Below are 27,968 nucleotides of genomic sequence, written 5' to 3'. Positions count from 1 at the left end.
TTTCCTCGCGAACGCCAGCCCAGCGAAATACAGAGAAAAGAGGCCTCTGCTAGCAGGGAAGAAACAAAACTCAACATCCATCAAAACTTGCTTCTATTAAATATTCTCAATAGGTACAAAAAAGGACCCCTCTATTTTGCAAACACACACACATAAAAGGATCTGGCGCATTTCAAATACCTCCATAGAACGGGTCGCTCGCCGTTGTTGTAGCCATCGTGAAGAGTTTGCTGATGATCCCCGATATGTTGTGCGCTTCATTTATCAATATGCTTTCTGATCTATGGAGTAGGAGAATATTTTAAGCAAATAGGCAATTCCAGCACCCGAAATGGAAACCCATCGAAACTACCGTCATGCAGCGCGCTCTTAGCTTGGGGAAGAATTAAGATATGGCGCGCTGCATGACGGTAGTTGAGGTAGGTATCTAACACAACAATTACCGATTTTTCACCAAACTGTTCTTGACTGAAAGAGAACCTAGCACAGGCTGATGAAGGGGGTTTATCTCAATATTTTTTTACATAGTTACGAGCTAAAGGATTCTGTAAATAGATTAGTGTTTTGCAGTTTATCTTTTATAAACAAATGTTTCCGTTATTGTCTCTGATAGAGGTCCCCTTAGCTCTTAGCATAAAAAAACTCTTCACCGAAACGAATTCGATAATCATTTTGTCATGTAAAAAATAAAACGGTCGCTTTAGGGTCAGAGTTTGGAGAATTTACCGTGCGACAGGGTTCTTCATTCTCCATTTAATAAACGGCTTCATTGAGGTCTTTCCTGGACCTGCACATGTAACTGAGACGAGTATAATAGTTTTTGTTTCTTTTTTCTCGTTTTGCATTCAGTCGCTTTACAAACGATTTAGATGATATCTAACCAATGAGATTGAGCAAGCTCAACCCGTTTCACGCAACAATGTGGCGCGCTAGGTTGTTTTGGCTAAACAGCCACTAAGTTCCCTATAGAAGACTCATTTCTGGCGCGATTTGCGCATTTTTTTTTAGTCTATGCTTTATCAGATTCCGCTAGATAAACTCTTCTTGGCCATTTTTTTTTTTTTCATGCAAGTTAAATGAAAGCAATATTTCTGGACCTAGGTAAAAAAAACATGGCGGCCATAGAGAGACGAAAATAAGAGCATAAAACAGTATCTTTCTGCTTTTTGGTAGGGTTTTAGACGTATCAAAACTTGAAAGACTTGTAGAAAAGCCTTTGGGCGCAAAGATGTGGTAAAAACTTTTATTTCGAATGGCTATGTTCGGTGGGAAAGTCCGATTCGCTATAGTCAATAGATGACGGCGAGAATGATGGTCATCACGATTGAATTACAGCTTGGAAGCGTAATTATACTGGAATTCGAAGGCACACTTTAAGGTGGACAAACAGGCATGGATTCTTGACCCTGGAGTTGACTACTCAGTACTGCAAATGGTATTCGTTGCGTTCTCCGAAGCTCATAATGCATGCATAAATACATGCCTTACAGGTGTTTTGTTTATAGTCTCAATAAGTTATATATGCAGCCCGTCCGAGTTTGTCGGTTGATCATGAACATTCAGTATTCAAATTGTTTTGTGCAGGCGCTGTTAAAAATTGAATGGGGGTCTAGAATTTTCAAAGGTGGTTCAATTTATGAAAACCATTACAATAGCTTTGTGCTTAAAAAGGATTGGACCATTGGATCACAGAACAACCTGGATCAGCCACTGCAGAAAATGACTTGACACAACAGTGTTTCACATTTGTTTTAATGACTTAATAGTGGTATAAGCTTATATCATCTCATCTCCTACACACAAAAAGCATGTGGTACACAGAATATCAAATAAAACAAACAGAAGACACAGTTTGATTTGTTTGTTTTGTTTTTTTTTTTTGCTTGGCTTGGCTTGTACCAACCAGCCCATCTTTTGTATAACTCTTAAATTTAAATATTTGACAATGTCCCTAGAGCATGAATGGGCTATGAATTGATAGCCGAAAGGCTGAATGGGCTTAGGATTTATATGCCTTGAAGGTTAGAGGGATAATTGCCCTGGGGTGGGTTGGAAGGGGGGGCAGTATTCAGTTATAAACATTATGGAATGGTCCAACAGAGCTCAAAATGTCATACACCCAAAAAGGATGGAAACTTGCCACCCCCAAAATACACAAGCCTGTTGGTAAAATGTTCAATCCCAAAGAAATGCAGTGGACACATGTTATGTTGTAAATGTTTTTACAGCATATGTATAATGCAATCAAATCATTTTCATGAGCTTATCATTCTTCTTCTAAACAATTTTACTCCAACAGAATTCTAATGATTTGAATTCTTTCTGGTAGAAAATTTTCAGTCAGAGTAAATGGGAGAAAAGTGGAAACAATTTGTCCAATCATACAATTTTTACAATCAAGCACCATACATAAAAGTGATGTGAAATAATCATAGGCCCCCTCTCATTTCAAAAGCCCATTGCACATTGTGAATGCACAATATGCTGTGTATTATATTATGTTTTAGTGCGAATAAAAAAACCCAGAAGTATAATACTGTTTTAGCTCTGGGGATTTAATACATAGAAACTTTTTAACCAACCTTCATCCATGCTCTTGGTTTATATTCGGATCATACTAGAAGAAGAAAACCCTTCCCTCACTAGAAAACATGTTATTACTAGAAAACCTGGTCCATGGACCAGGGGCAGGGCCGTAGCAGAGGCTAGGGTGCAAATCTCCATTAACGTTGAAAGCCATATAATCTCTTACCATTTTTCCACCATGCAGCGTTCTTTAAGCATTGTGTCTTTGTAAATACGAAGGGGGTCCCCCCTATTTTCTTGACAGTGCTACAGAACTGGGGGGTCAGTTTGTAACCATACTTTCAAAAAGTGTAATAATCAATAACACATAGCTTGAACAAATAAGTTTTTTTATCACTAAGAGTGGAATACAAAGGAGCAAATTCAATGATCTCTATGTTGTACGACTCTCTGAGTTGTTTTGCTGACGTTTCGGAGCATTATCTATCCCCACCCCCTCTTATAACGGGCTTTGAGGAATCCGGGTTGGAAATTTACATGCAAGGCATGGCATACAACGAGCCCCCCCCTTCCTGAAACACGTCAAAATGGCATATTTCGTCGTTTGAATTTGCTCTGATGCCAAAAATATCCATTTTAAAAGTTGCTGGGGAAAAATATCTGTTCCTTTTTCCCAGGAGGGACCATTCCTTTTTCCCCAGCCAGCATTGGTTACGAATTGCCATTGTGTTATTTTCATTTGTTCAAGAAATAAGTTACCCTTTCTAATCTACGGGGGTCATATAAATTACACAGTAGAGCACAATGGGATCTTAAACATCTAAAAATTTTGGAAGCAGCGCGTCTATCTTGTGAAAGTTTTTTTTTCTTATTGAGAGCGGATGGCCTGTTAAATAGCGCAGATTGATAGATTCTCTTGTCTCCCTTTGCTATGGCCGCGGTTAGGTTTTTTCGGCCCGCTAGATTGTCACGCAATCCTCCGAAGCATTTATAGCCGTGATTCTCCCATGCTTGTTAGCTAACTTTTTACAACTTTGTTATTGCCAGGCAAAAGAAATTTACTTTCTTATTTATATGACCCCCGTAGATTAGACAGGGTAACTTATTTCTTGAACAAATGAAAATAACACAATGGCAATTCGTAACCAATGCTGGCTGGGGAAAAAGGAATGGTCCCTCCTGGGAAAAAGGAACAGATATTTTTCCCCAGCAACTTTTAAAATGGATATTTTCGGCATCAGAGCAAATTCAAACGACGAAATATGCCATTTTGACGTGTCTCGGGAAGGGGGGGCTCGTTGTATGCCATGCCTTGCATGTAAATTTCCAACCCGGATTCCTCGAAGCCCGTTATAAGAGGGGGTGGGGATGGATAATGCTCCGAAACGTCAGCAAAACAACTCAGAGAGTCGTACAACATAGAACTTCAATCCTGTAATGATGTTTTTCCCTTTTCCAAAACGCCTATCCAGACCACAAAATATTTGTACAGCTTGTCTGTAGTGTTTTTAATCATACCATATATTGAATTTGTTGTAGTCGTCTATTTTGGTTTTCAACTTGTTCTTAGCGAAGGTTTTTAAAGAATTATCCTATCCTCGTAATATTGGCCTTTATAATTAAGTTACATATTTTTATAGTTGAAAATTTATAGTTTAAAATTTCCTTCGCACCGTCGCCCCAGTGCATCTTGGCTTACGCACGCGCCACATCGCCTTTCACCGACTTATGACACAATGACGCCAAACAGAGAATTCTTGTTTCCGCTGTCTGTCTGCCAAAACTCGGACCACAAATCTGAAAACTAAGCTACTTTTATTGAATCCGGCTTTTGATAGTTGGAAAATGCTTTATCAAGATAATGCTAATATGTACACGATTAAATCTAGTAAGCCTTTTTTAAACTTTGATCTCCCCAGGCATCTGTTTCCGTTTTGTAAAAAAATGTTTATTTTTTGTCTAGTTATCTAAGATAATTTATCTTGCTTAAAGGGATTCAGATAACGAAAGCTGTACCGATGTCTCGCTATTCATTCTTTTTTGTTTACGGCAAAAATACTGTAAACAAATAAGTTTTTGCTTTTGGATGTTCTTATTATAACCAAGATGGGACTATAATAATTTGCTCCAATCTTGCGTTATCCAAATATCAGGGGCTTGTTGCACCCAGCTCTTAAACCCAAAGTATGTATAATCCTGAAAGAAAAAAAAAATAAAGAAAACATCTTTTTTAACATCCTTTTAATGCCATTCATCAAATACACATCTTGAAGTTTAAAAATGTATTTTCATCCTTGCAATTTCATGGAAAATAGTTTTTTGACAGAAACTGAAGGAAAAATGACATAACAGTACATAACGAAACGGCAAACTGTGCCTACTTATATTATACCGAGGCCAAAAAGCGATAAAGCGGCTGGAAATTTTTAACGAGAGTTTACGGAATATAGAAAATTACAAACCTACGGCTTTTCGGCCGTCCATTATTTGGCGTCACCGTTTGAAGTATCGCGAGCGCAATAAAGGTTAGAGGGGGGCACTTGGGACAAATGTGAATTTTAGGACCGTTAAAGGGGAAAAAGGAAAACTGGATCGACAGGCCTCCTTGTTTGGTAATAAATTCTACTTGTGGACGAGTTGACTCAACTTGTGGACGAGTTGGTTGTGGGCGACACGGTTTGTGGACGATGTGACTCGATACCGTTTTGCGCACGCACTCCTCTCCTCAATGGTCTCAATCCTCCTTTTTTCTCTTGCTCTCACAAGAAAATAAAAAGAAAAGAGAACAAAAACATAGAACAACTACACTTTTGAGGCATCGAACAATGATGGCTCTTTCACCGGAAAAAAAAAATGTTTCTATCCATTTTACCAAGTGCAAGGTTAAGGGCATTGGCAACTAATAATGATGAAGTTCAAGTCCATTTCTATCTAATACGTTTTATGTACACAACTTCTCCAATTGAAAAAAAGGCAATAAAGACAACTGTAACAATTAGAAATATCTTGATTACAAAAGTACATAACAGCAATTTCATTTTTACTCTCACCAGTTCTCTAAACAACCTTTCCGTTGAGGTTATCGGTTCAACGATTAGTAGGTCTAGCTTTTTAAAATAAGAATAAAAAGGATCTCGGTCAATTTACCGGGTAACAATCAACATTAATTCTGCCTAGCTTCATTTTTCTGAATGATTCTACTATGCAGTAGGTAGCGGAAGGTAGGGTGTTGATGACAGTGCTGAAAACCGCCGGACTAGCTCCAGTATCGCGCGGTTAAACCAGCCTTTTTGTTTTGAAATGGCGGCTTTTACCGGCGAACTGTCACATTTTGGCAAATGCTAAGAGAAGTAGCAAAAAAAATCAAAGGCTATAATTTTCTTTACGACTACCTCATTATCAAACAAATTTGTATGGTTTTAATGCTGTACAGTTACCAAAACAGCGACTGAAGTCAGCCTTTCGTAAATTCACTAGATTGATTCAACACTACGATTGTGTTTGTTTTCGCCATAGCACGCGCATGCGCATAAGTTATTCAACATTGTCGCATTGATAAGGTATTGCGGCGTTGGTATCCCATTCTGTTGATTTTCCAGACTTTTTTTTATCACGACATAGAGTACGAAACTCAGCTGGATTAAAACGCCTCCGCTTTCTACTAAACGTCTTAACAAGCTGCTGTAACAAGCCAGTGGGCCTTCTTACGATAACATAAAAGGAAAACATACTTAAACAAATAAAGGGAAATAACGTGTTAATGAAGCTGGTATAATAAGATAGGCGTTCAAGCTTTCTTGAAGTTTCTATTCTTAGGTTTCTTTCTTTTCATACGACGTGTTGTGTCCATCTCAAAAGGATAGACCAAAAAATCTGCGAAATATTACTTTTTTTCATGTATTCCAGAGGGCGTTTTTCATTATCAAAGCAAACAAAAGACGGCAACATTATCATGAGATTTTTATTCTATAACCATACGACACACAGCTGGTCATTACTCAGGGTGTGATGTCAGGGCTCTTTCAGCTTTTTTGTGCTAAAGCGGCTCTTTTCTAAAGAGAAAAGAGAAAAGGAAATAATATCTTAACCTCATTCAAGCGCCAATTAAACTTCATAATCTTCGCTCTTGGTTTTCACGCATCATTTAGAGCATAACTTCGCTTAAACTTTGCCGCCCCGGCACTTAACAGTCATTGATGCTAATAGTATCAACTAACATCCACCTTAAGTAGAAATCACTTTACGCGGATTAGTTGCAGTTTTATACCGTTATATATACAAGCAATAGTGTGTTTAACGGTGCTACTGTAAGAATATCGCGTCTACGCAGTTAAAAGGTAAGGTTTAAGTCTTTCAGGATTGCGATACAAGGACGATGGTAAGACTGCTTACACAACCCTACACATTTAAACTCAAAATACGCACAACTTATTAGTACATAGGATAACTTGGTTGAATTATTGCTCCAGTTATTTCTTTTGTATAATTAGAGAAATAGCGTGTAGCAAGTGTCAGTTGTCTTATTTGCTGAACAAAAAGTTCTCTCTTCGGACCGAACGGAGAAAATTTCTTTTTCATGGAACATACTTTATACAAGTATTTTATAAACATTTGCGTAAGCGATTTAAAAAGATTGTTAGAAAAAATTTTGTGCTGATTCGGGTTTTTTCCGTTCCTCTTGGCGTTTTTAAGATAATCTCTTGAATAGTAGAATAATATGCACAAGTGGCTTGTATAAAACCTGAATATGTTTTTTTTCCCATAATTGGTTTCAATTCTTTATTGCTGTGCCTTGTATTGCGATATAATGATGGATGAAAAATCGAATCAAGTTTGAAATATGGTGGTTTACGCCTCGGCTTACACCTTCACTGACTTTTAGGGCCGTACTTCATGTAGGTTCAGTAGGAAAGCAATTAAACTTAAATACGGTTATCCTTACTATGAAAAAAAAAAAACACGCGAAATGTCTAGATTAGTTTTGGTAGCTTGTATGATCCTTTTACTTCAATTTTCCGTCGCTCTCAAGAACCCTGGTCATTTTTTATTATCATTTTCTAATATCCAAAAACGCGATTCTCGGCCGCAAGGGGTAATAATTGGGAAATGGTGACCGCGTTGGTCGCGGCCGAGGTATTAGATACAATGTTTGAGCCGAGTGACCAATATTTCGGACTTTCGTAAATGGCCGCTTAAGAGGGTTGCCGTCGGTGAGCAATTGTATAGGTTAGATTTTACTGAAAAATCAATTACAAAATAAGAATGAACTAAGTAAAACATTTTTTTTTTGCTTTTTCTTTGGATAATTTAATTATTACATGATCAAGTTTTTTTTATTACGAAAAGACCATGTATTTTTCCCTCAAGGAATTTACCATTAAGTGAAAGTTGATAAAAAAACCCGTCTTTTTCTTGCCCGAGTTGGTGAACGACAATTTTTTTCCCTCAAGGAATTCAGCTTAGCAAGAGTTGATTTAGAACCTTACTATTCTTTTCCCTGTACGAGTCGCTGAACGGCCATCTATTTTTTCCTCAAGGAAATTGATCTTTTAGCGAGAGTCGATTTAGAACCCTACTATTCTATCCTTGTCGGAGTCGCTGATTGGCAATGTATTTTCCCATTTTATATTTTAGCGAGAGTTAATTTCGTACTGACAGCTGATCATTTTTATGTTTACAGTCAACTGCAAAGAAGGGGAAAAAAGTTTGCATCAATTTGTGCGGTTTCCTTGTTTGACACTTACCATCATTGAAATTTGTCCGAGCAGAACCAAGCTGTTATAGGGCAAATTCGAACGGCAAGCTCAATTTCAACGAACTCAGTGCATTATCTGTTTTAAGGAAAATAGACAATCAAAGCCAAACAACTGTTAACAACACCCCTATTTTCGTAAATAAAAAAACTGTGTGTTATTGTTCTTGAGCGAAAGACAGTAAATATTTGAACTGGAAGTACTGTCGTTAAATCAATAGGGCTGATAAGAGTCTGCCAAGTTTCCTTCTACATAAGTTTCGTCAAACGTCTCGACTCTTCCCTTTTCTGTTAATCTTCAGTCTTGAGCTCAAAGATGGCAAATCCACCAAAACTGGGGTAAGGCTTATCTATATGAACACCCTTTGCATTCATAAATCGTTTATATGAGACAATATTTTTTTTCTTTAGTTCGCCGCATATTGTTATGTAATGTTAAAATACTTTGTTAGCTCGTCAGCTTTCTATTCTAGAAACGTGTTTTTCTTTTATGTCTTTCATTTATAAAAAAAAAAATATTTTGGTGAGCGCTTGAGTATATGTTGGGCGCACAAATACTGCTTCAGTACGCTATAATAAGGATCAATTTTGTTGGTATGGCGACTTCGAAGATAAGATTTTTTATATCATTAAATTAAGAAAAAAGAAACTTTTTAACCCATTATCTGATTATGTCTCATAGAAAATTCACTTAATTTTTATTTCAGATAAATGAACACCTCTTTCTTATTAAAAAAATATTAATAACAACTTTTTTGCCCTTTGCCAATTTTGAACATGGTGGTGTTTTATTTTCCAATTTTCGATACAAACAGCGAAGGTCAAATGTTTTCATTCGTCTTTTGAGAGGGTTTTGTTTGTTTAAAAGTTTTAAATGAGAAAAATCATTATTTATTAAAAATGTAACACAACTTTGTGTGGGTCACCTCCTAGATGTTTCTTTTTTTTCAGTTTCTCTCACCTTTTTTTAAAACAAGCGGTTGTGCCAAGTGCATATATATTACTTCATATTATATTTACGCCAATTGGTTTTAGTAAGGAAATTCCCCAGGAGGGAATGTTTATAACATTTTACTTTTTACTGGTTTTGAATCTTGATTATTTTTTATTCTATTGAACACTTCTTGAGTCCACTTATTGTGGTCAAGAGTTTCCTTAATTTAACCACACAAAATCTATGAAGAGTTTATCATTCACTAATAGTCGTTGCAATAACTGCTGAATATATCAATAATTCTAACCAATTACAACTAAGATTTTAATTTCACAATACATCTTTGACATCTTCGTAACAAGCCGTAACTACGGCGGTTTAACTTAGGTATTTCCGCGACCCTTGTAATACAGTAAACATTGATTAGAAACACGATATTGCCTTACACTAGTCACTCTGCGAGTCGCTAAGTGAATTCTCTTTCAGGATGATCCTGCTACGGTGCACTTGCTTTGTCCTCGTAGCTACTACGATCGGCGTCTTCGGTAAGATGTCCCACACATTTAACTAAATATATACGCATTATGTTTTAAAGTCAAAAACGTGTTTACTTTTTGAAGTGAATATCATATTAATTTTTTTTTTTGCATTTGACTTTCTATTGCACATTGTCCAGTTATGGCCCTTTGTCAGAACTTTTTTCATGGTAATTATGAATGTGAGATATGTTATTTCCTATTTGGTTTGTATTGCTGTATTGTTTCGCACATTTTGCTGGTTTTAGGTACTAATAAAACACTGACGTAGTATTTTACTTGGTGAAAGGTTGAAATCTTGACTCAGATTAAGTTTTTTTTCTTCTTTTAATCGTACTTGGAGCAAGAAATTTGATCTGTGGATAATTAATTGCTCAAGATATACGATAAGAACCTTATTTTGTCTGTTCCAGGAAGATAAACGGGAATTTTAATCGTGTGCAGTATATATTAAGTTTGTTTAACAATTAAAAGCTGAGTCTTAAGTCCTATCATAATCAAAGTTTCTCTAATCAAAAACGAATTTTTTTCTGATTTTGTCATGTTAAAAATGATAAAAATATCAAAATTAAATAATATAAATCATTTACCATTTATGAGTGAGATCACAATTTAGAGATGAAAAAGAGGTATTTCGGGTTTTACTCTTTCTTAACCTTTCGAAAAAAGTGCCTTGCTACAAGTGAATTATAGCATTGTGCCAAGGTTGCCATGTCGACCGTATTGGTAAGCGTAAAGCTAACTTTCAAAACGCTAAAAAAGTGAAGCCAATCTTGGCAAAAGCTTAACGGACTATCGAGGAAAAAATACTATAAAAAATAATACTGGCAACGACAAAAGATATAAGAAAATCTGTTAACCCCCCAAGTTGAAATCTAATGATCGGTTCTTTGAAGACTGCATTTTATAACCCTCGTGGGGAGGTTGTAATAAATCGTAGTTGTTTTAAGGCTGGATACAGAGATTTCGAGAAAAAAATGGCAGAAAGTGATTTATCGGTTTGTCGTGGGACGGGGTCCTAACGGCTTTTTTTGTGTGTTTTCCGATATTTAGGGAGTGCTCAAAAAGACCTTTTCAATATTCTGGTTTGAGATTTTTTTTAATTGAGAAGTTCCTCTTTTAATAAAAGCATTTCAACCCGCACTACCCTTTCTGACATCTCGAGTTATAATATCAACATTAATACCAATACGGTCTAAGCGGCCTCGTCTGCAGTTGGCATTTGGCATTTTCTTTTTCTTTGCATATATTGCTTCTAGTATACAAAAAAAAACTCACAGTGGCGCAGCTTCATAGAACATGATTTGGACAGGTTTCTCCATCCCGAGGTTGTTGACAGAACTAAAGCCAAGTGAGGGCCCAAGACCAACTGTCGATTCGAGATGAACTAATACAACAGTTGATCACTAAATGCTACCGTTTTTTCCAATTTCCTAGTACAGCTTTTAGCTATCGGTCATTATTTGATGTTATTAAACTTTGCGTTATTACATTATTTTGCGTTGAAAAGTTATTACATTTCTCGTTAAACATTTATTACATTTTGCGTTAAAAGTAATTGCATTTTGCGTTAAGATTAAATTTTAAAAATCATTTTTCGTCAAAAAATACGCTACCCCCTACAGATGAATAAATGCATTAAAACAAGGAACTTACATGCTACAATAAAAAAGAAATTAGAAAAATAAATACCTGTGGCTGTTGTTTCAAAAAGGAACCACTCCGCCAATTTGTTAATACTATGTATATAAAAAAGGGTACTTAAATTTGTAGTCCCCTTTTATTTGACAGAAAGATTAAGATATTTTTTTGGTTCCCGTTTTCCCGTTTTGTGATCGGCTTATAATATCGAGTGGATCTGAGCATGCGTAACTTCGGAAATCCTCTAAAGTTTTTACGTCCCTGTTATAATTTCCTCAATAATCCTTTTGAATGTTATTATTGATATTTTGTTTCTTCTCTGTTTGTCATTTTTTAGGCTCTGCCGCCAAGAATGCACAGGCAAGTATTTCACAAGCTTTGAGTAATATGATATTTTTTCAATTTTACTCTTTCAAATGCAGCATAGAAAAGCTCTCGTAAGTGATCATCTCTGTAAACGACCAAAGTTTTCGGTTCCCAAGAGTAGTAGCTAACGAAAGCTTCGACTGTAAAACAAAACCGTCTGATCACAATTAAAAATACATATTACTTTTCAGACGGTTCACCATCACATGACCAGTAGAGAGCTTCAGAAATACTTTGGGGTGGACCAACACAAAGATGGTAGTATTTTTTTCATATAAACACATATATTTGATATCTTCCGGGAGGTTGGGGGATCTCATGTACATATGTATCTGGATTTAAGACCAGATAGAATCAAAAAGCCCAAACTGTCGTGATCTCGTACCAGAACAATGAATACAATACACCAAAAACTGGAATTCGTCTCCCCAAAATTTTCGTACCAGAACAATAAATACAATACACCAAAAACTGGAATTCGACTCTGCCAAATTTTCGAATTCGACTCTGCCAAATTTTCGTACCAGAACAATGAATACAATACACCAAAAACTGGAATTCGACTCTGCCAAATTTTCGTACCATAACAATGAATACAGTACACCAAAAACTGGAATTCGACTCACAATTTTCGTCTATCTGATCATGGGTTATGATTATTTCTGTTTATTCCATAGTTCCCGAGTATGACGTCACTCACCCATACCAGTCTACCTCGGCCGGCACATTCCTGTCTTACGATCTACATAGCGACCATCGATCCCGACGCAGCACTGACATTCACGACAAGCGCTACAACATCCGGGCATTCGGGAAAAATATGCACCTCAAACTCCGAGAGAACAAACGGCTCCTCGCCCCAGGTCTGAAGGTGGAGGAATACCAAAACGGCCATGTTCGACGGAGTGAGCTTCCCATGGGGACTAAGCACTACATTGGCGAAATCGAAGGAGATGCTAAATCAATCGTCGCTCTTAGCTATAATGATGGTCTGGTAAGTTTTTGGTAGCTTTTCATTACCCCTACTGTGAACCTTGTTGAAAAACATGCATCAAGCTAAAGATATAACTTAGGTTATTTGTCGAAGGCCTCTGCTGTAAGAAAAAAATTCCTTTCAATTTCTTGTGAATCTACGATAAGAAACAAAGTATTTATAAGTAACCTCTTGTCTCCCGAGAGTGACTGCTCAATAGGGGGTACCCTGTGTATTCATCCTCATCCTCTACAAGTCTGAAGATGTTTTTAATGCTCTAGACCGGGATGATTCAAACACGTGACGAGCCTCTGTTTGTGCGCCCTATACCCCGCCACCTCGCCGCGCAAGTGGGACATCCCACGCATGCCACGCCTCATATTGTGTACAGGAGAGCGGCAAAGCATCTTGATAGTTTTGAGATTGATCGGGGTGAGTACTTATAGAAAGGACTCTGAAAGTGATGTTGATGGCGATGATGAAGTGATGGTGATAATGATGACGAAGAGTGACGACGATATGATCATAATCATGACGTTTATCATCATATTGTTGTTAATTTATGATTTTATAATGATGACGATAAATAATTATTAAATGGTTACGATAGTACACGCGCTGTGATTGGCTAATTGGTAGTCGTGACATAGCTTTTTTGTGTTGTTTTGTTCGATTGTAAGAATTTCTCCAAAACAAAATCGACCAAAAAACCAAAGCCACCAAAAAAATGACAAGAAACAAACAGGTCTTAAACTTGATAATGGGAGAGGACGAGCACTCTGAATCGGAGCTTTATTATCCTGTAGAGATTGAAGAGGAAAATTTTGACAACGAAAAGAAGAAAACAATAAGATGACTAGCCGCCACCGATAGCCAAGAAATACAAAGCTTAAGTTATTTATATCACAGGTAGCCCAGGCAATGGTTTCGACCCTTGTTCGTAGCTTGGAATCGGCTGTTATTCTTAGAGGTAAAACGAGTGGATTGAAGTCGCAATGTTTTGTGAAACATTGCCAATAAAATTGCCTTAAAACTTAGAACATGCCTTGTTGTTGTCATATTTATGTGTAAGATACGGTTTTTGGGGGTTTTCGTAACGGAATATATGACTTCTCTCCCCCTACTAAGGAAAGAAACAAGGTTGGAGGCGCCATTTTCGGTAGCACTCAAATACCGTCGAAATTCGCGAGGAAAATACAACAAACGAAATATTTTTATCTCGCAGACCTATGCCAGGGTACACTTACATTCGATATGTGGCAAAACATCCGAGCTAAATTATTTTCCCTGGCCGCTAGCCATTTCTTAAAACGAGTAAGCAGCGATTTGAATCCTTGACCGGCGCCGTTGGACAATTAGGTACGCTCGGCTGAACACGGGAGCGAAGCAAACAACTTATAGCGCGAGGCTGTCACCGGCGCATTCGATACGGATTTCATAATTTTTCGTGGTCTAAAATTCAGAACTATCAGTTTTCGAAGCAAGGTAAGTAATCTGTTATCTCTTATTTTTGTTTAATTTATATAACAGATTACTATGCACCGATGACAGCCTTGCAGACTTTCCACCTCGCAGGCTAATTAATAGTTTGCTTCGCTCCGTGAAGCAAACTCCGTGCCGTGAAGACTGACATCTGAGCATTTCTATTTTAAAAAGCCATATAAAAAAGCCTCGGTCGATACGCCAAAGCCTCAGTTTGATATTTCGCGGCATCACCTGACTATCGGTTAGGAAGTAGTTAATAAAACAATAAATGGTGATGATGACGAGCAGGATGAGAATGAGGAGAAATTTTTTTCTTATGAACGTAACGATGAAGATAACAAGAAAATGATAACGAAATCGTTTTTTTTTTGGAGGAAGAAAAGCAAATGCGAGAGCCATAAATAGCTCAGGATGCAAAGATACTTCAAAGCGACGCTCTCTCAACTGCGTCCTCTAGGCTACCCAATGCGATGATGTTGATGGTGACGGTGACAGTGACAGTGGCAGTGACAGTGATGGTGATGGTGATGGTGATGGTGACGGTGACGGTGACGGTGACGGTGACGGTGACGGTGACGGTGACGGTGACGGTGACGGTGACGGTGACGGTGATAGTAATGGTTGTGGTGATATTGACGGTGACGGTGACGATGATGGTGAGTGATGGTGATGACAATGATAATAAAGTATTGCTTTGTCCCAGATCTCCCTACTTATCAAGCATCCAAGAGATCTTTGCCTCAATCCCACGTAACCAAGAGAAGCTTGTCAAACATTTCAACCATCGAAATTGGTCTTGTGGCTGATGACGTCATCTCTAGTATCCACGGAAACGACAGCCGAAATTATTTACTCCAAATGGCAAATGTCGTAAGTACCGCTTAATCAGCCGTTATAACACTTTGTATTTACTGCACAATAAATATATACCCCTATGACATCAGCTTGATAACTTTAAATCATGAATTCCTTAAAGATAAAGAAAAGTTTTTTTGAGGAACATAATGGAACCAGCGGCCTTCGGGGCCGAGTGTAGTGGACATTGAAAAGCCGATTTGAGGCGCGTACACATGGGAGGGGTTGCCAGTGTGCACCCCCCGTGTTCAGGGTGCGTGCGCAATCCAATTGGCCGCCAACCAGTTAATCATTTCTTATTGAAGAATCGTCAGAATCGTCCAATTCTTTTTTCATATGAAAACCATAAATGCACACCAACTCCCGACCTCCCCCCCCCCCGACCTCCCCCCCTCCAAATTCTATGTACGCGCCTGAATTATAATAGGTACAACTGTAGTAAATACATTTTGTGTTTTTATTCTAGTTGCACAGCTTGTTCCAGGACAGCTCGATTGGCGCACAAAGGGTGTCTATTGCTGTCACACGCCTGATGTTTGTAAGAAATGCTGATGTGAGTGATATTTTGCTCGAAACCTTCTTTTGGGTACTATAATTACACAATAAAAACGAATTTTCTGTCAGCTGAAAATGATGACGCTGATAATGTTGATGGTAATGGCGGCAATTGTTAAACCAATTATGATGGTGCTGATGAAAATGATTATCGTTATTATAATTATGATTGTTGTAATAATTATTACTATCCATCCCAAGGAGGGGAGAGGAGGAGGAGTGTTCACTACATGTTCAATATATGCGGATGGTTAATTTGTGGACCGACCTCTGGATCCGCCACTGAACTATGAGGGGTTTTTTTACCGAATACAGATCGGCCTAAGTGCCACAGATGATAAGGGGACGAAACTGAGCATGATCACAACGTGGGCCTCTCAGAACCAAATAAATCCGGAAAGTGATGATGACCCGGATCACTTTGATGCCTTGGTGTTTAACGCGAGGTAAGTGAAGAGAATTCCTCTCATATCGACCCCAAGAGAAAGTAAAGTGTATTCCAATAATAACAATTCCACTAAATCAGGTGTGGTAGAGGGGGTTCTTATTACAAACACATCTGATAGTCAGACAAGCTCAAGCTTTTCTAATTCTTTTTTCTAGCAGTTCATTTAGCAATTTCCAATAAAACGTCTAGCAAAATGCTTTTAGCCCGGTTTTATTATTTATGTATAAAATACAACAGGGTAGGAAGCTCCATGGGCTGGCATTCACAACTTCCACTCTACTAGGCAACTTTTTCGGCAGAAAAAGTAAATTATAATGTCTAATATTTTCTTTTTATATTGTTTAAACAGGGGTAGCGATCCAGGAGGTAAGTGCGTTTATTTATCTATTTCAAGTTTATATTAAGCTGTACCTTACCGCCTCTAGGGCGTTGAAAACAATTCAAGACATGAGCAGTAGGGGAGCATCCATACCCTCCTTTTTAGTATTTCGATGCCCGTCACGGATCTGATAAGCTGCTGTTTTATTTTAGGTATTTGTGTCTTTTGGGTCTCGAGGCTCTCGCGTGTTAAAAACCTGTTTGCGAATTAATGATACGATTGTAATAAAAAGCGGGTGGTCTGATTAAGCCGGGGTTACATGACTCCACCCTCCACACCCCTCTTTTACTTCATATTTACTCGTTTGGATAATACATACATACATATTTCGGTAGAGGTTAAATTATAAGGATAGGCACCTTTTCTGTATGTAACTATTTCAATTTATTTTTTTCAAGGGCTTGCTCAAATGTCCGCAATCTGTGTGGGAGCCATTGCGCCTTCAATGTCGAACGACATCGGGCTGCAAACAGCCATGATCATTGCGCATGAGCTGGGGCACGGGTAAGATAACAGCAAAGACTATAGCCAACATCATAATCATCGATAATGTCGACATTATACATAGAGTGGATTGGCAAAACTTTGTCGCGACTACGCGACAACCCACATATAAGCATGGGTAAAACCTACTGAAGCACCCAGCTGCCATAGGAAGCCATAATATCCTGGGTCTACCAGAGTGAATATCTTACTAACAAAATCGACCTTTTTAAGGATATTATTTAGTCCCCTGGAAATGAAGACCCGCTTAAGATCAATAATGATAACTATATTGAAACTAATTATCACTCGATAAAAAAGACCGGGAAATTCTTCGGAGAGGCGGAGAAGCAAAAGGGCTTCTCTATATTTCATTGCAATATTCGTAGTCTGGGGAAGAATTTATCATTACTGAACGATATTCAATTAACGGTTGAGACAGCGCCAGATATAATTGCAGAAACAAAGATACATGAGAATATTTGTTTAAACTTGCATATACCGGGTATACGGAGGCACGACTTAGATGTATCAGGGGACGGAATTGAATCATGCTGGATAGAACTAGACCGTCGTAAACAAAAGAACGTTTTAATAGGCTGTATTTATAGGTACCCTAGACATGAAAATAGAGAGCTGTTTTACGATAATTTACGATCTGAATTCAGTGATTTGACAGGCAAGGGCCGTGAAGTTCTAGTTATTGGTGATACAAATCAAAATTTTCTACGACAAACAAACTGAGGAGTATCTGGACATGTTATCGGACATAGGTTTTATGCCAATCATTACTAAACCTACTCGAATAACCGAACATAGTGCGAGTCTCATTGATCACATTTACAACAACGAACCTGAAAAGGTGATTAAAACTGGTATTTGTTTGGCTGATATTTCGGACCACTTGCCTGTTTTTTGCACAATGAGTGGCAAACTACCTACATCCAATAAACCTAAATACTACCGTGATTTCAAGGAATTTAATAATGGCGCATTCCTCGATGAACAAGAAACAGTAGATTTCAAAAGCCTTATTAATGCTAACATTAACGAAAGCATGACTAACATTGAAACAAACTTATCCAGAATCGTAGATAGCCACGCCCCTAACGTAGGGCGTCTAAACAAAAGAAAAAAAACAATTAAATAAACCGTGGATCTCTACCGCTATTTTAGTGTCGATAAAACATAGACAAAAATTATTTAAAACCTATTACTTCAGTAAAAATTCGCAAAAAGTAAAAGAATACAAATTATACAGTAATCGGTTTAATAGAATCATACAAGTAGCAAAAAAGCAATACCTAGCTCAACAGTTTGAGATTAACAAGTCCAATTTGAAAAATACATGGAAACTTATCGGTACGATTATATCAGGGAAATAATCAAACAACAAGGATACAATCAGTAAATTAGTGCGTAACAATAGGCTTTTCATCGACAAAAGCAACTCAATGTGTGAGCAACTGTGAGCAACTCAATAACCACCAGGCAATAATCTGGCAGAAAAACTGCCCTCCCACAACGAAGACCCTACTGTATTTATTAAAAGGTCATTTATAGATAGTTTCATGTTCCGCGGGATTGTTGTTCGTCAACTCGTAGTCGAGTATGACCATAGCAATACTGACAGTATAACAATGTCTAAGGGGCGGAGGGATGAATCCGCAGGTGGCTTATAAGGCCAATTCGTGCAAGAAAACCCCTTCCACAAGTCGGACACCAGTAAGAGGGGGTCATATTGGTAGGTTGGTCAGCTCTAGCCTTGCGTTTTTGGCGTTTGTTTTTGGCTGCGTTGGAGCGTTTATTTTCTGAGTGGATGGCACCTTTGTGAATCAGATTACGCCAAATCGGTCTGTCAGATGCTGCAGTTTCCCACGTTGAAACGTCGATATTGAAGTCTTTCAGATGTGATTTGATGCAGTCTTTATAGCGTTTGCGCTGGCCTCCAACTTTCCTGCTTCCACGGCTTAGTTCACCGTACAACAGCTGTTTGGGTATTCTGGAGTCTGACATACGGCAGACGTGTCCTGCCCATCGTGTCTGAGCTTTGCGCATGGTGGTAATGACGCTGGGGAGGTTTGCTCTCTCCAGAACCTCAGTGTTTGTGATTCTATCCTGCCAGCGGATATTTAGGATGTTTCTGAGACAGCGGAGATGGAACTGCTGGAGAAGTTTCTCATGTCTTCTGTAGATGGTCCAAGTTTCGCAGCCATAGAGAAGTGTTGTTAAGACGACTGCTCTGTACACTTTGATCTTGGTGCATTGTGAGATGCCTCTGCGTTCCCAGACTGACTTCCTCAATCTCCCAAAGGCACTGCTTGCCTTCGCGATGCGGTTGTTGATTTCTGCATCGATGTTGGCGTTGCGGGAGAGAGTGCTGCCGAGGTAGGTGAAGTTTTCTACATCTTGAAGTCGCTGCCCCTTAACTGTGATGTTTGGTTCCTGATATGGTTTTCCTGGGGCGGGCTGATACATCACTTCAGTCTTCTTGATACTGATGGTGAGGCCAAAGTTGTCACAGGCGGATGAGAAAGCGTCCATTTCCTGTTGCATGTCATGCTCATTGACGGCGTTGAGGGCACAGTCATCAGCAAAAAGCAGGTCACGAATCACAGTCTCTTTGACTCTAGTGACGGCCTTCAGACGTCGTAGGTTGAACAGCTTTCCATCACACCTATACCTGATGGGGATGCCTAGGGGTGTCTCCCTGAAGGCATCAGTCAGCATTGCAGAGAACATCAAACTAAACAGTGTAGGGGCAAGGACACAACCTTGCTTGACTCCATTTGACACTTGAAAAGGGGCAGAGGTATTTCCATCATCAAGAACACGGGCCATCATCCCATCGTGAAATTGTCTAACAATCTTTATGAACCTCTCGGGGCAGCCGAACTTCGCCATGATTTTCCACAGTCCCTCTCTGCTCACAGTGTCGAACGCTTTTGTTAAATCTACAAAAGTGGTATAGAGATCTTGATTTTGTTCCACACTTTTCTCCTGAATCTGACGTGCAGCAAAGATCATATCAACAGTTCCTCGACCTGCACGGAAACCGCATTGGCTCTCAGGGAGATGGCCTTGCTCAAGGTGTTTGAGGAGACGATTGAGAAGCAGTCGGGCAAAGATCTTTGCAGCGATGGAGAGAAGTGAAATCCCTCTATGGTTGTCACAAGATCGCTTGTTGCCCTTTCTCTTGTAGATGTGGACGATTGTGGCATCTTTAAAATCTTGCGGGAGGGTCTCACTTTCCCAGAGCGATTGGAATAGCACTGTTAATTTGTGTAGGAGAGAAGGACCGCCTGACTTGAACACTTCGGCAGGGATGGCATCAGAGCCGGGGGCTTTTCCAGTCGACATCTGCTTGATTGCCTTGACAACCTCATCCTCTGATGGTGTTATGTCCAGGTCTGGGTTTATGTCCACCTGTGGAAGGCGTTGTATGGCTTCGTCATTGATGGATGATGGACGATTTAGAACGCCATTGAAGTGTTCTGCCCATCTCTCTACTATCATGTTTTTGTCAGTGATGAGTGTTGCTCCGTCAGCGCTCAGTAGTGGGAAACTGCCCGGTGTTGGTGGTCCAAATATACATCTGAGCGAATCGTAGAATCGTTTCGTGTCGTGTCTGTCTGCAAAGCCTTGAATTTCATCAGCTTTGTCACTCAGCCATGTGTCTTGAATGTCACGGAGTTTTAATTGTACCTGTCTGCGTTTGCTGACGTAGGCGTCTTTCTTCGAGACTGAGTTGGGATCATTTTGATGAGCTCTGAAGAGTTGCCGTTTTTCTTCCAAAAGAGCTGTGATTTTGGCATCATTTTCATCAAACCAGTCCTGATGGTTCCTGGTAACTGATCCGAGCACCTCAAGGGCAGCAGAATGAATTGTTGTCTTTAAGGAGTTCCAGTCGTTTCCAATATCCTCAGTCAGTTGATTTTCTAATCTTTCTACTAGTTTCTCTTGAATGGAAGGGAGCTTAAGCTTGTTGACATTGAGCTTTTTCACAACTGTCTGGCCCTGTGGTCTTCTTTTGGGCTGAATATGCAAATTGGTCTTAGAAATGATGAGGCGATGGTCCGTCCAACAGTCAGCACCACACATTGCCTTAGTCACACAAACATCCCGTATATCCTTTGCTCTGACAATGACGTAGTCAATGAGATGCCAATGCTTAGATCGAGGGTGCATCCAAGATGTTTTCTTTCGAGTTGGAAGGCGGAACATGGTGTTGGTGATAGCTAAGCCGTGAGTGGCGCACATTCTAAGCAGGAGGAGACCGTTACTGTTGCATTTTCCTACTCCATGGTGTCCGATGACACCTTCCCAAGCCTGGTGGTCTTGACCTACACGAGCATTAAAGTCGCCAAGAAGTAGGAGCTTTTCTGACTGTGGAATAGTGGAAATAAGCGCATCCAGTTCTTCATAGAACTTCTCCTTAGCATCTTCCGGGTTTGTCATGGTGGGTGCGTAGGCGCTAATAAGGGTAGCGGATCTCCCTCTGCCAAGGGGGAGCTTGAATTTCATGAGACGATCATTTATGCCTTCTGGTATACTGTCAAGTTTCCGTATGAGATGGTCTTTGATTGCAAAGCCGACACCAGACTCACGTCGCTCTTCACTGCTGCGGCCACTCCAGAAGAAAGTGTAGCCGCCTCCGATCTCACTGAGCTGGCCTTTGTCTGGGAAGCGTGTTTCGCTGAGGGCTGCAATATCGACGTTATAGCGGGCAAGTTCTCTCGCTACGAGGGCCGTTCGTCTTTCTGGTCTCCTTGACTTAGAGGTGGACGAGTCGAGAAGAGATCTAACGTTCCATGACGCAAGGGTGAGTTTGAGAGTTTTCTTGAGTATTTTCTTGTTATTTCGACCGCAAAATGGGAACCCGCCAACTGCGGTATGCTGGCCAGGTGTGTTGTGGAACAGGCTATGTTTAGAGCATCTTTTCTAGCTCCGTCCTCAGGCTATGGAGGCAGGCAGAGCTATCCTGAATAGGGCTGCCTGGTCGCTTAGGGGGCTGCCGGACTTCTCTGCTGTCCCAATCAGAGAAGAACGACCCTATAGCCTAAGCCGCCTGTGTGCAAGATTGCAGCTACAGCTTCCAGTGTTTCCGCACCTGCTGCTTCGCCGCTCCCCCATCGCCACAGGGCTTTGAAGGTTGAGGGTTGTCGATGGTGGTAAAGCTATGACATGCGCTGAATTTGGATTAAAGTGAAGGAGGCTTGCGCAGCACCAGCCTCACTCTCTCGCCCTGATGAGCCTGACCCAACGGCAAGACAAGGTCAAGACGGTTGGAGACTCACCGAGGGTGCAGGAGCTGCCGGAGAGGGACGAAGTACGCCTTCAAACCGACAGTGGGGCTCCACTCCAGATTTTCTGTCGGGGTTTACTCCCTTAGCCTTTGGCCAACCAAGACCTACCTGCAAGGCAACAGGGAGCTTATGCCATGCAGTCTCCATGACTTCACCGAAACCCTGGCACGGGGGGCTAAGTGGGTACTCGATCTTGCCCAAGGATCTCCCACAGACTAGTGGAGGGAAGGAGGCGTCCTACTTCTCCATTCTAGACCTGCTCCAAGCTAGGCCTAGCCACTGCCCGCGGGATTACCCCACAAGAAGTACACAATGAAATAATTAATTTAAAAGAAAATAAATCTGCCATAGGGATACCAAGGAAATGTATAAAGCTGGCAGCAGATCAAATTAATGAAGCTCTTACTATAATATTTAATCAGTCGCTCCTTGAAGGAACCTTTATAGAAAATTTTAAAATTTCAAAAGTAACGCCAGTTGACAAAGGAGGTCAAGAGCTGGACCCAACCTGCGAAAAGCAATTGATAACAATCAGTATACCTGTGGTGTCTTCCTTGACTTTTCCAAAGGAAGGCCTTTGACACTGTAAACCATGAGATATTACTGAAGAAAATGGAACATTATGAAATAAGAGGTTTGCCTCTTTAATTTTTTACAAGCTATCTTATGCACCGAAAGCAGTATGTTCAGTTGGAGGAAACTGTTTTATCAACGCAACAAATAACCTGTGGTATTCCTCAGGTAGCTCGTTAGGAACGATCCTCTTTCTAATCTATATTAATGATATGCCTAGCTGCACCGATGCTTTGACTTTTCAAATTTTTGCTGACGACACCAACGTGTTTGCGTTTGCAAGTGATCTCAAAACCTTAAAAAAGCTCATGGACAGAGAATTAGGAAAAGTCAAGGATTGGTGTGACATTAATAAACTATCCATCAACTTAACTAAAACTAATTTTATGATAATCAAATCGGTTAGGAAAAAAGATGACGAGGTAGATATAAAAATCGGTAGTCAACCTCTAGAGCGTTAGAAATATATTAAATATTTAGGAGTGCTACTAGATGAGACAGTTTCCTTCAAGCACCATATCTACTACGTATGTACACGAATCTCTAGAAATAACGGTATCCTCGCGAAACTCAGACACTTTTGATCTCTCATGCAAATGAAACAAATTTACTATAGTTTCATCTTTCCATATATATCCTGTGCAATTTTAGCCTGGGGCAGTGCTTATCAAACACACATTAAAAAAGTACAAACTAAGCAAAACCACTCAATAAGACTTATTTTCTTTGCAAAGACTTTTGGTACTGATGCAGACAGTACATTGCCCCTGCTCAACCTATTAGAGGTTCTTACAGTAAACTATGTCTTTAAATTCCAAGCACTGAAATTCATTCACCTCTGGCATAAGGGACTTCTGCCTTATTCCTTCTCTAATCATTTTAATTATGCAAGCGAAATCCATGGTTACAATACAAGATATGCCTCTAGGAAAAATTTATACAAAAATAAAGTACTACAAACAAACTCCGGTAAACATATTCTCTTTCCAGAGCCTTGTGTGTCTCTCTATTTAGTGGCCAGCGAGGTTGAGACGAGGTTGACCTCGCTGGCCACTGAATAGAGAGACGCTTGAGGCTCTGGGACCAGGGTACGGTAAACAAACATTAGAATATTTTGCAACAGATCTTTGGGTTGATCTCCCCACTGAGTTGAAAGAGCTTAATCTTTACACATTTCAAAGTGCTTTAAAGCGTCATTTACTGGATGAACAATACTAGTTCACGACTTTTTCACTCTAGAACTCTCCTAATTCCTTACTCATTTCTCCTCTCCTCACAGTTCTATCAACAATAAATATTTAACTGGAATCCGGCTCGAAAACTACTTGTTATTCCGGATTCCAGACTCAATGTACTATTCTTTTTTTTCCCTTCAATTATTAACTCAAACTGTGTAAAGTACACAGTGAATAAAGTTATTATTGTCATTATTATTATTATCATATATTAGCCACCGCATTTAAGCCTGAAGTTATGCGGTGGCTAATATATGCAGCTAGGCGCTTCAGTGGTTTTAACCCATGCTTACATTTGGGTTGTCGCGTGTAGTCGCGACAACGTTTTGTCAATCGACTGTATGTGTGTGAGATTCTAGTACTTGCAGCTACGATAAGTGATTTGTTTGACTAGCATCGGTACTGTGTTGTTGTTGTTGTTGTTGTTGTTGTTTTTAAAGAAAAGCATTTGCCGACTTTTCGAAACTACATGATACCCCAGTGATGGTCATCATCATCATCATAATCGTTATCATCACTGTCATTATAACAACACCATGGAGGTCGTTGTCCTGCTCATTCATCCTCCTCATACATCCACCATAGTCTACGCAAATTTTAGCTCGTTTTTCTCTTGTCGAAAAGAGTGTGACGGCGAAACAACCTAGATTGTATGCAAACAGGTTTCCTAGGGCTGGTATTCCGGCGAAATGATTTGATAACATATCAATAAGCTCACAATGATCATCATATATTCTATCATTGTCGTCACTATCATTGTCATCATCGTCACCGCGATCATCGTTTATTTTTAATGCCATCATCTTTCCTTATCATTGTGATAATCATCGTCATCATAATTTATGTGATCATCATCATCATCATCAATGTGTTTTACTATTTTTCCCCCAGTCTCGGCGTTGGACATGACCAGACGGACAGCTGTCCAGGGGGAGTCAATATCATGTCAGGCCACTCCTCTGGGGGTCCTGGAGCTTTCCAGTGGTCCAGCTGTAGTAAAAACGTTATTCAAAACTTCCTCAGGTAAAAATAATAAACACTTTAATCACCTATACTTATACACTGATTTTTTCTTGGTATTGGGCTCCACTTTTCCAAGATGGACCATTCTGGATACGGAATTGGATTTAAAAAATGTGAAGTGCTTAGAACAATTATTAATTAGGCGCTTTATAAATCTATAACCCTCTTTTTCTTTTCTTTTTATTATCTCCCCCCCCCCCCCCCCTCCTCCAAAAGTTTCCCAAATCCACTTAGCCAGTTATCAGGGTAAGGGAATGAAGGGCTTTGGAAGGTCCCACCACTTGTTTGGAAGATCTGTTCAAATAAAAAAGGATCGAAAAGAACTGTGACCTTAGGGCAAGGTGCTCAGGGGCGGATCTAGGGGGGGAGGCGACAGGCGAGTGTGCCACGCCCCGCCCTCTATTTCCAGACATTTGTCTTATAAATAACAAGAAATATAAGGAAATCTACGAAAGAACAATGAATTCGCCCCCCCCCTTTTTTGAAACTCTTGCTTCGCCCCCTCTTTTTTCTTCTGGATCCACCTTAAGACAAAATAGTCCGTTATGTTACCACACGAACCCTGCAGTTCTAAAATCCTACAATTTTCTCTTTAATTCTTTGATTCGATGTTTCATTTTAGTGGACCTGGTTCTAGCTGCTTGAAAGACTTACCACCAGTACCACGACCTCAATTTCCGCATACGAATAAACTCCCCGGTCAACTGAGTGACGGTGACGCCCAATGCAAAGCTATGTACAACTACCAGTACTGGCACTGTCCACAAAAAATAGTAAGTTGTCTGTCATAGCCATTAACACATAGGTGACAACACGGTCCATTAATATATAGGCTAGATAGCACGGTTCATTAATACATTGGTTACATAGCACTGCTTTCTCCTTTCGAGCGTGCCTTGTAACAGCACCACCCACAGATAGTGGTGAGAGGTATAACCGATTAGTGCAGGGTGCTTGTTCTAACTGTTTATTTTTTTGCTCAGAGCGATTGTGCTTCTCTGTACTGCACCAATACCAACACAACCTGCAGCTCGTCCGTGGTACCTCCTTTGGACGGTACTAGATGCGGACCAAGACACGTAAGAGACAGTGATATCTAGATCATAATGATGGTGATGTGTGTGAATATGATGATGATAATGATGATGATGATGACGGCGATGATAGTGATGTTGGTGAGATTGTGAAAATGGCGCAATGATAGGTATTTGTTGTTGATTACTGTGATGATGATGATGATGATGATGATGATGATGGTGTTATATTGTTGGCTATAAGGTTCTAGTATTAAGTTCTTTATCATAGCGATGGTGATGCTTATGATGATGGTATAAGTGTTGATGATTACGAATTGATATGTGGGAGATTAGAATTACCGACGATTTAAGATACATGATGATGATGGTAGTGATGACAACGTCGATGTTGATGGTGGTGCTTGTTTTGGTGATATCGATTATGGTTTTTGTGATGATTATGTTGGTGTTGGTGACTAGTTTAGCGGCTGACGAGTATTCGCATTATAGAACGATAACGGTGACGGTAATCGTGGGGTCTGAAATGATTTTAGTCATAATAGCAGTAGCGGATCTGCGGGGGGGGGGGGGGGGGGGGGGGTTGAGAGGGTTAATTGTTTTCATTGTGTCTGTTCATTCCAAAATCGTTACGACGTAAAATAATTACGAATTTTTGGGGGCAACCCCTCCCCCCTTTGGTGAAAAGAAAAATCCTCCCCTGTTATGGTGTAGTAGGGGGTATAAAATTATTATTTAACCTCTATTATCTATCTGCACCTTTCGTAGCGGATATGGGAACTCTAAGCTGGTGTGACAACCGTGTAAACGGACACGAAAAGAAAAGAAGATGGACAATTGTAATCTACTGTCTTCTACAAAGCGTGCTCGCGCTCGCGTGTCCTAAGTGTGACGGCATTGTGTTACATATAATGTCACATCACGAAAATAAAAAAAGTAAAACATCTCGTTTTAGTGGTGTATCCGCGGGACATGTGTTGATGATGGATCGCCTATCATTAATGGAGGCTGGAGCGAGTGGTCTACATACGGGGACTGCAGCACAACCTGTGGGGGAGGGGTACAGTGGCGATCTCGTACTTGCACTAATCCAGAGTAAGTAAAGCAATCGTAAAAACCGAACACTGCGGTAGTTAATGAGCCGCGCTGTCAATCTTCCATCTAAACCAATCAGAATTAGATATTGAACCGCGCTATCAATCTCCCAACATAGCCAATAAGAGTTCGTGAACCGCGTTGTCAATCTCCCATCTAAACCAACCAGACCTAGGTATTGAACCGCGCTGTTTTTCTTCCATCTAAGCCAATCAGAATTAAATATTGAACCGCGCTGTCATTCTTCCATCTAAACCTTTAAAATTCAGATATTGATATTTTGAAAATTTTGCAGACCTGCTAATGGTGGCGATGATTGCGAAGGTTCCTCAAAAGGTCATTTCAGAATATGTAACGCAGAGGTAACTACCATCACATAACTCTACTGATGTTGAGATTTTCTGTCTGACTGCATTTTGTGAGTGCTACGGATAGAGGAGCGAGACTGGGGTAAACATAAGAAGCGCTTGCTATAAGTACTAAATAAATGCGGAATTTGAATTTTGATAATCATCGTGCCATTCCATTCTAGGCTTGTCCCGTTGAGGCCGTGCCATTCAGACGAACACAGTGCCAAGCATTTGATCCCAACTATGTAGAGCACTACTACTCGGGTAAGTCACCTTTTGCACCCTCACACCAGTATTACTGTAATTGGATAATTTTTACTGTTACTGATAGCAAATGTTTCTTAGCGTAGTGGAAATAGCACCCATTGTTAACTTAGGCGGTTATCATGGCTAGCCCAATCAGGGGCGTACATCATATG

The 27,968-nt window shown here is 39.8% G+C and overlaps 2 protein-coding genes across 3 annotated transcripts in view; one reads left to right on the top strand and one right to left on the bottom strand.

Annotated features, from left to right (window-relative positions):
* LOC116614936 overlaps positions 1 to 336 on the bottom strand; it is a 4,347-nt gene extending 4,011 nt beyond the window's left edge. The window contains exon 1 of the mRNA XM_048732265.1: positions 181 to 336. Within this exon, the coding sequence (XP_048588222.1) occupies positions 181 to 217 (37 nt within the window). The 5' untranslated portion in view covers positions 218 to 336. The remainder of the gene's footprint in view (positions 1 to 180) is intronic.
* A 6,369-nt stretch (positions 337 to 6,705) lies between these two features.
* LOC5507795 (A disintegrin and metalloproteinase with thrombospondin motifs 18) overlaps positions 6,706 to 27,968 on the top strand; it is a 38,536-nt gene continuing 17,273 nt past the window's right edge. The window contains exons 1-17 of one of the 2 annotated variants that reach the window (XM_048732260.1): positions 6,706 to 6,863; positions 9,699 to 9,757; positions 11,727 to 11,749; positions 11,947 to 12,013; positions 12,433 to 12,749; positions 13,010 to 13,160; positions 14,917 to 15,083; positions 15,535 to 15,621; positions 15,939 to 16,069; positions 16,421 to 16,437; positions 16,849 to 16,954; positions 24,939 to 25,070; positions 25,693 to 25,843; positions 26,054 to 26,149; positions 27,060 to 27,199; positions 27,495 to 27,561; positions 27,732 to 27,813. In XM_048732260.1, the coding sequence (XP_048588217.1) occupies positions 9,700 to 9,757; positions 11,727 to 11,749; positions 11,947 to 12,013; positions 12,433 to 12,749; positions 13,010 to 13,160; positions 14,917 to 15,083; positions 15,535 to 15,621; positions 15,939 to 16,069; positions 16,421 to 16,437; positions 16,849 to 16,954; positions 24,939 to 25,070; positions 25,693 to 25,843; positions 26,054 to 26,149; positions 27,060 to 27,199; positions 27,495 to 27,561; positions 27,732 to 27,813 (1,792 nt within the window). In that variant the 5' untranslated portion in view covers positions 6,706 to 6,863; position 9,699. Of the gene's footprint in view, positions 6,864 to 8,497; positions 8,618 to 9,698; positions 9,758 to 11,726; positions 11,750 to 11,946; positions 12,014 to 12,432; positions 12,750 to 13,009; positions 13,161 to 14,916; positions 15,084 to 15,534; positions 15,622 to 15,938; positions 16,070 to 16,420; positions 16,438 to 16,848; positions 16,955 to 24,938; positions 25,071 to 25,692; positions 25,844 to 26,053; positions 26,150 to 27,059; positions 27,200 to 27,494; positions 27,562 to 27,731; positions 27,814 to 27,968 lie in introns of those variants that run through there. The other variant, XM_048732259.1, reaches the window with a different exon arrangement.

The sequence above is a fragment of the Nematostella vectensis genome, chromosome 9 (assembly GCF_932526225.1).
Source record: "Nematostella vectensis chromosome 9, jaNemVect1.1, whole genome shotgun sequence".
Classification (NCBI taxonomy): Eukaryota; Metazoa; Cnidaria; class Anthozoa; order Actiniaria; family Edwardsiidae; genus Nematostella; species Nematostella vectensis.
Note: the sequence above shows the minus strand (reverse complement) of the source record. Positions and strands in the feature narration are given on the sequence as shown.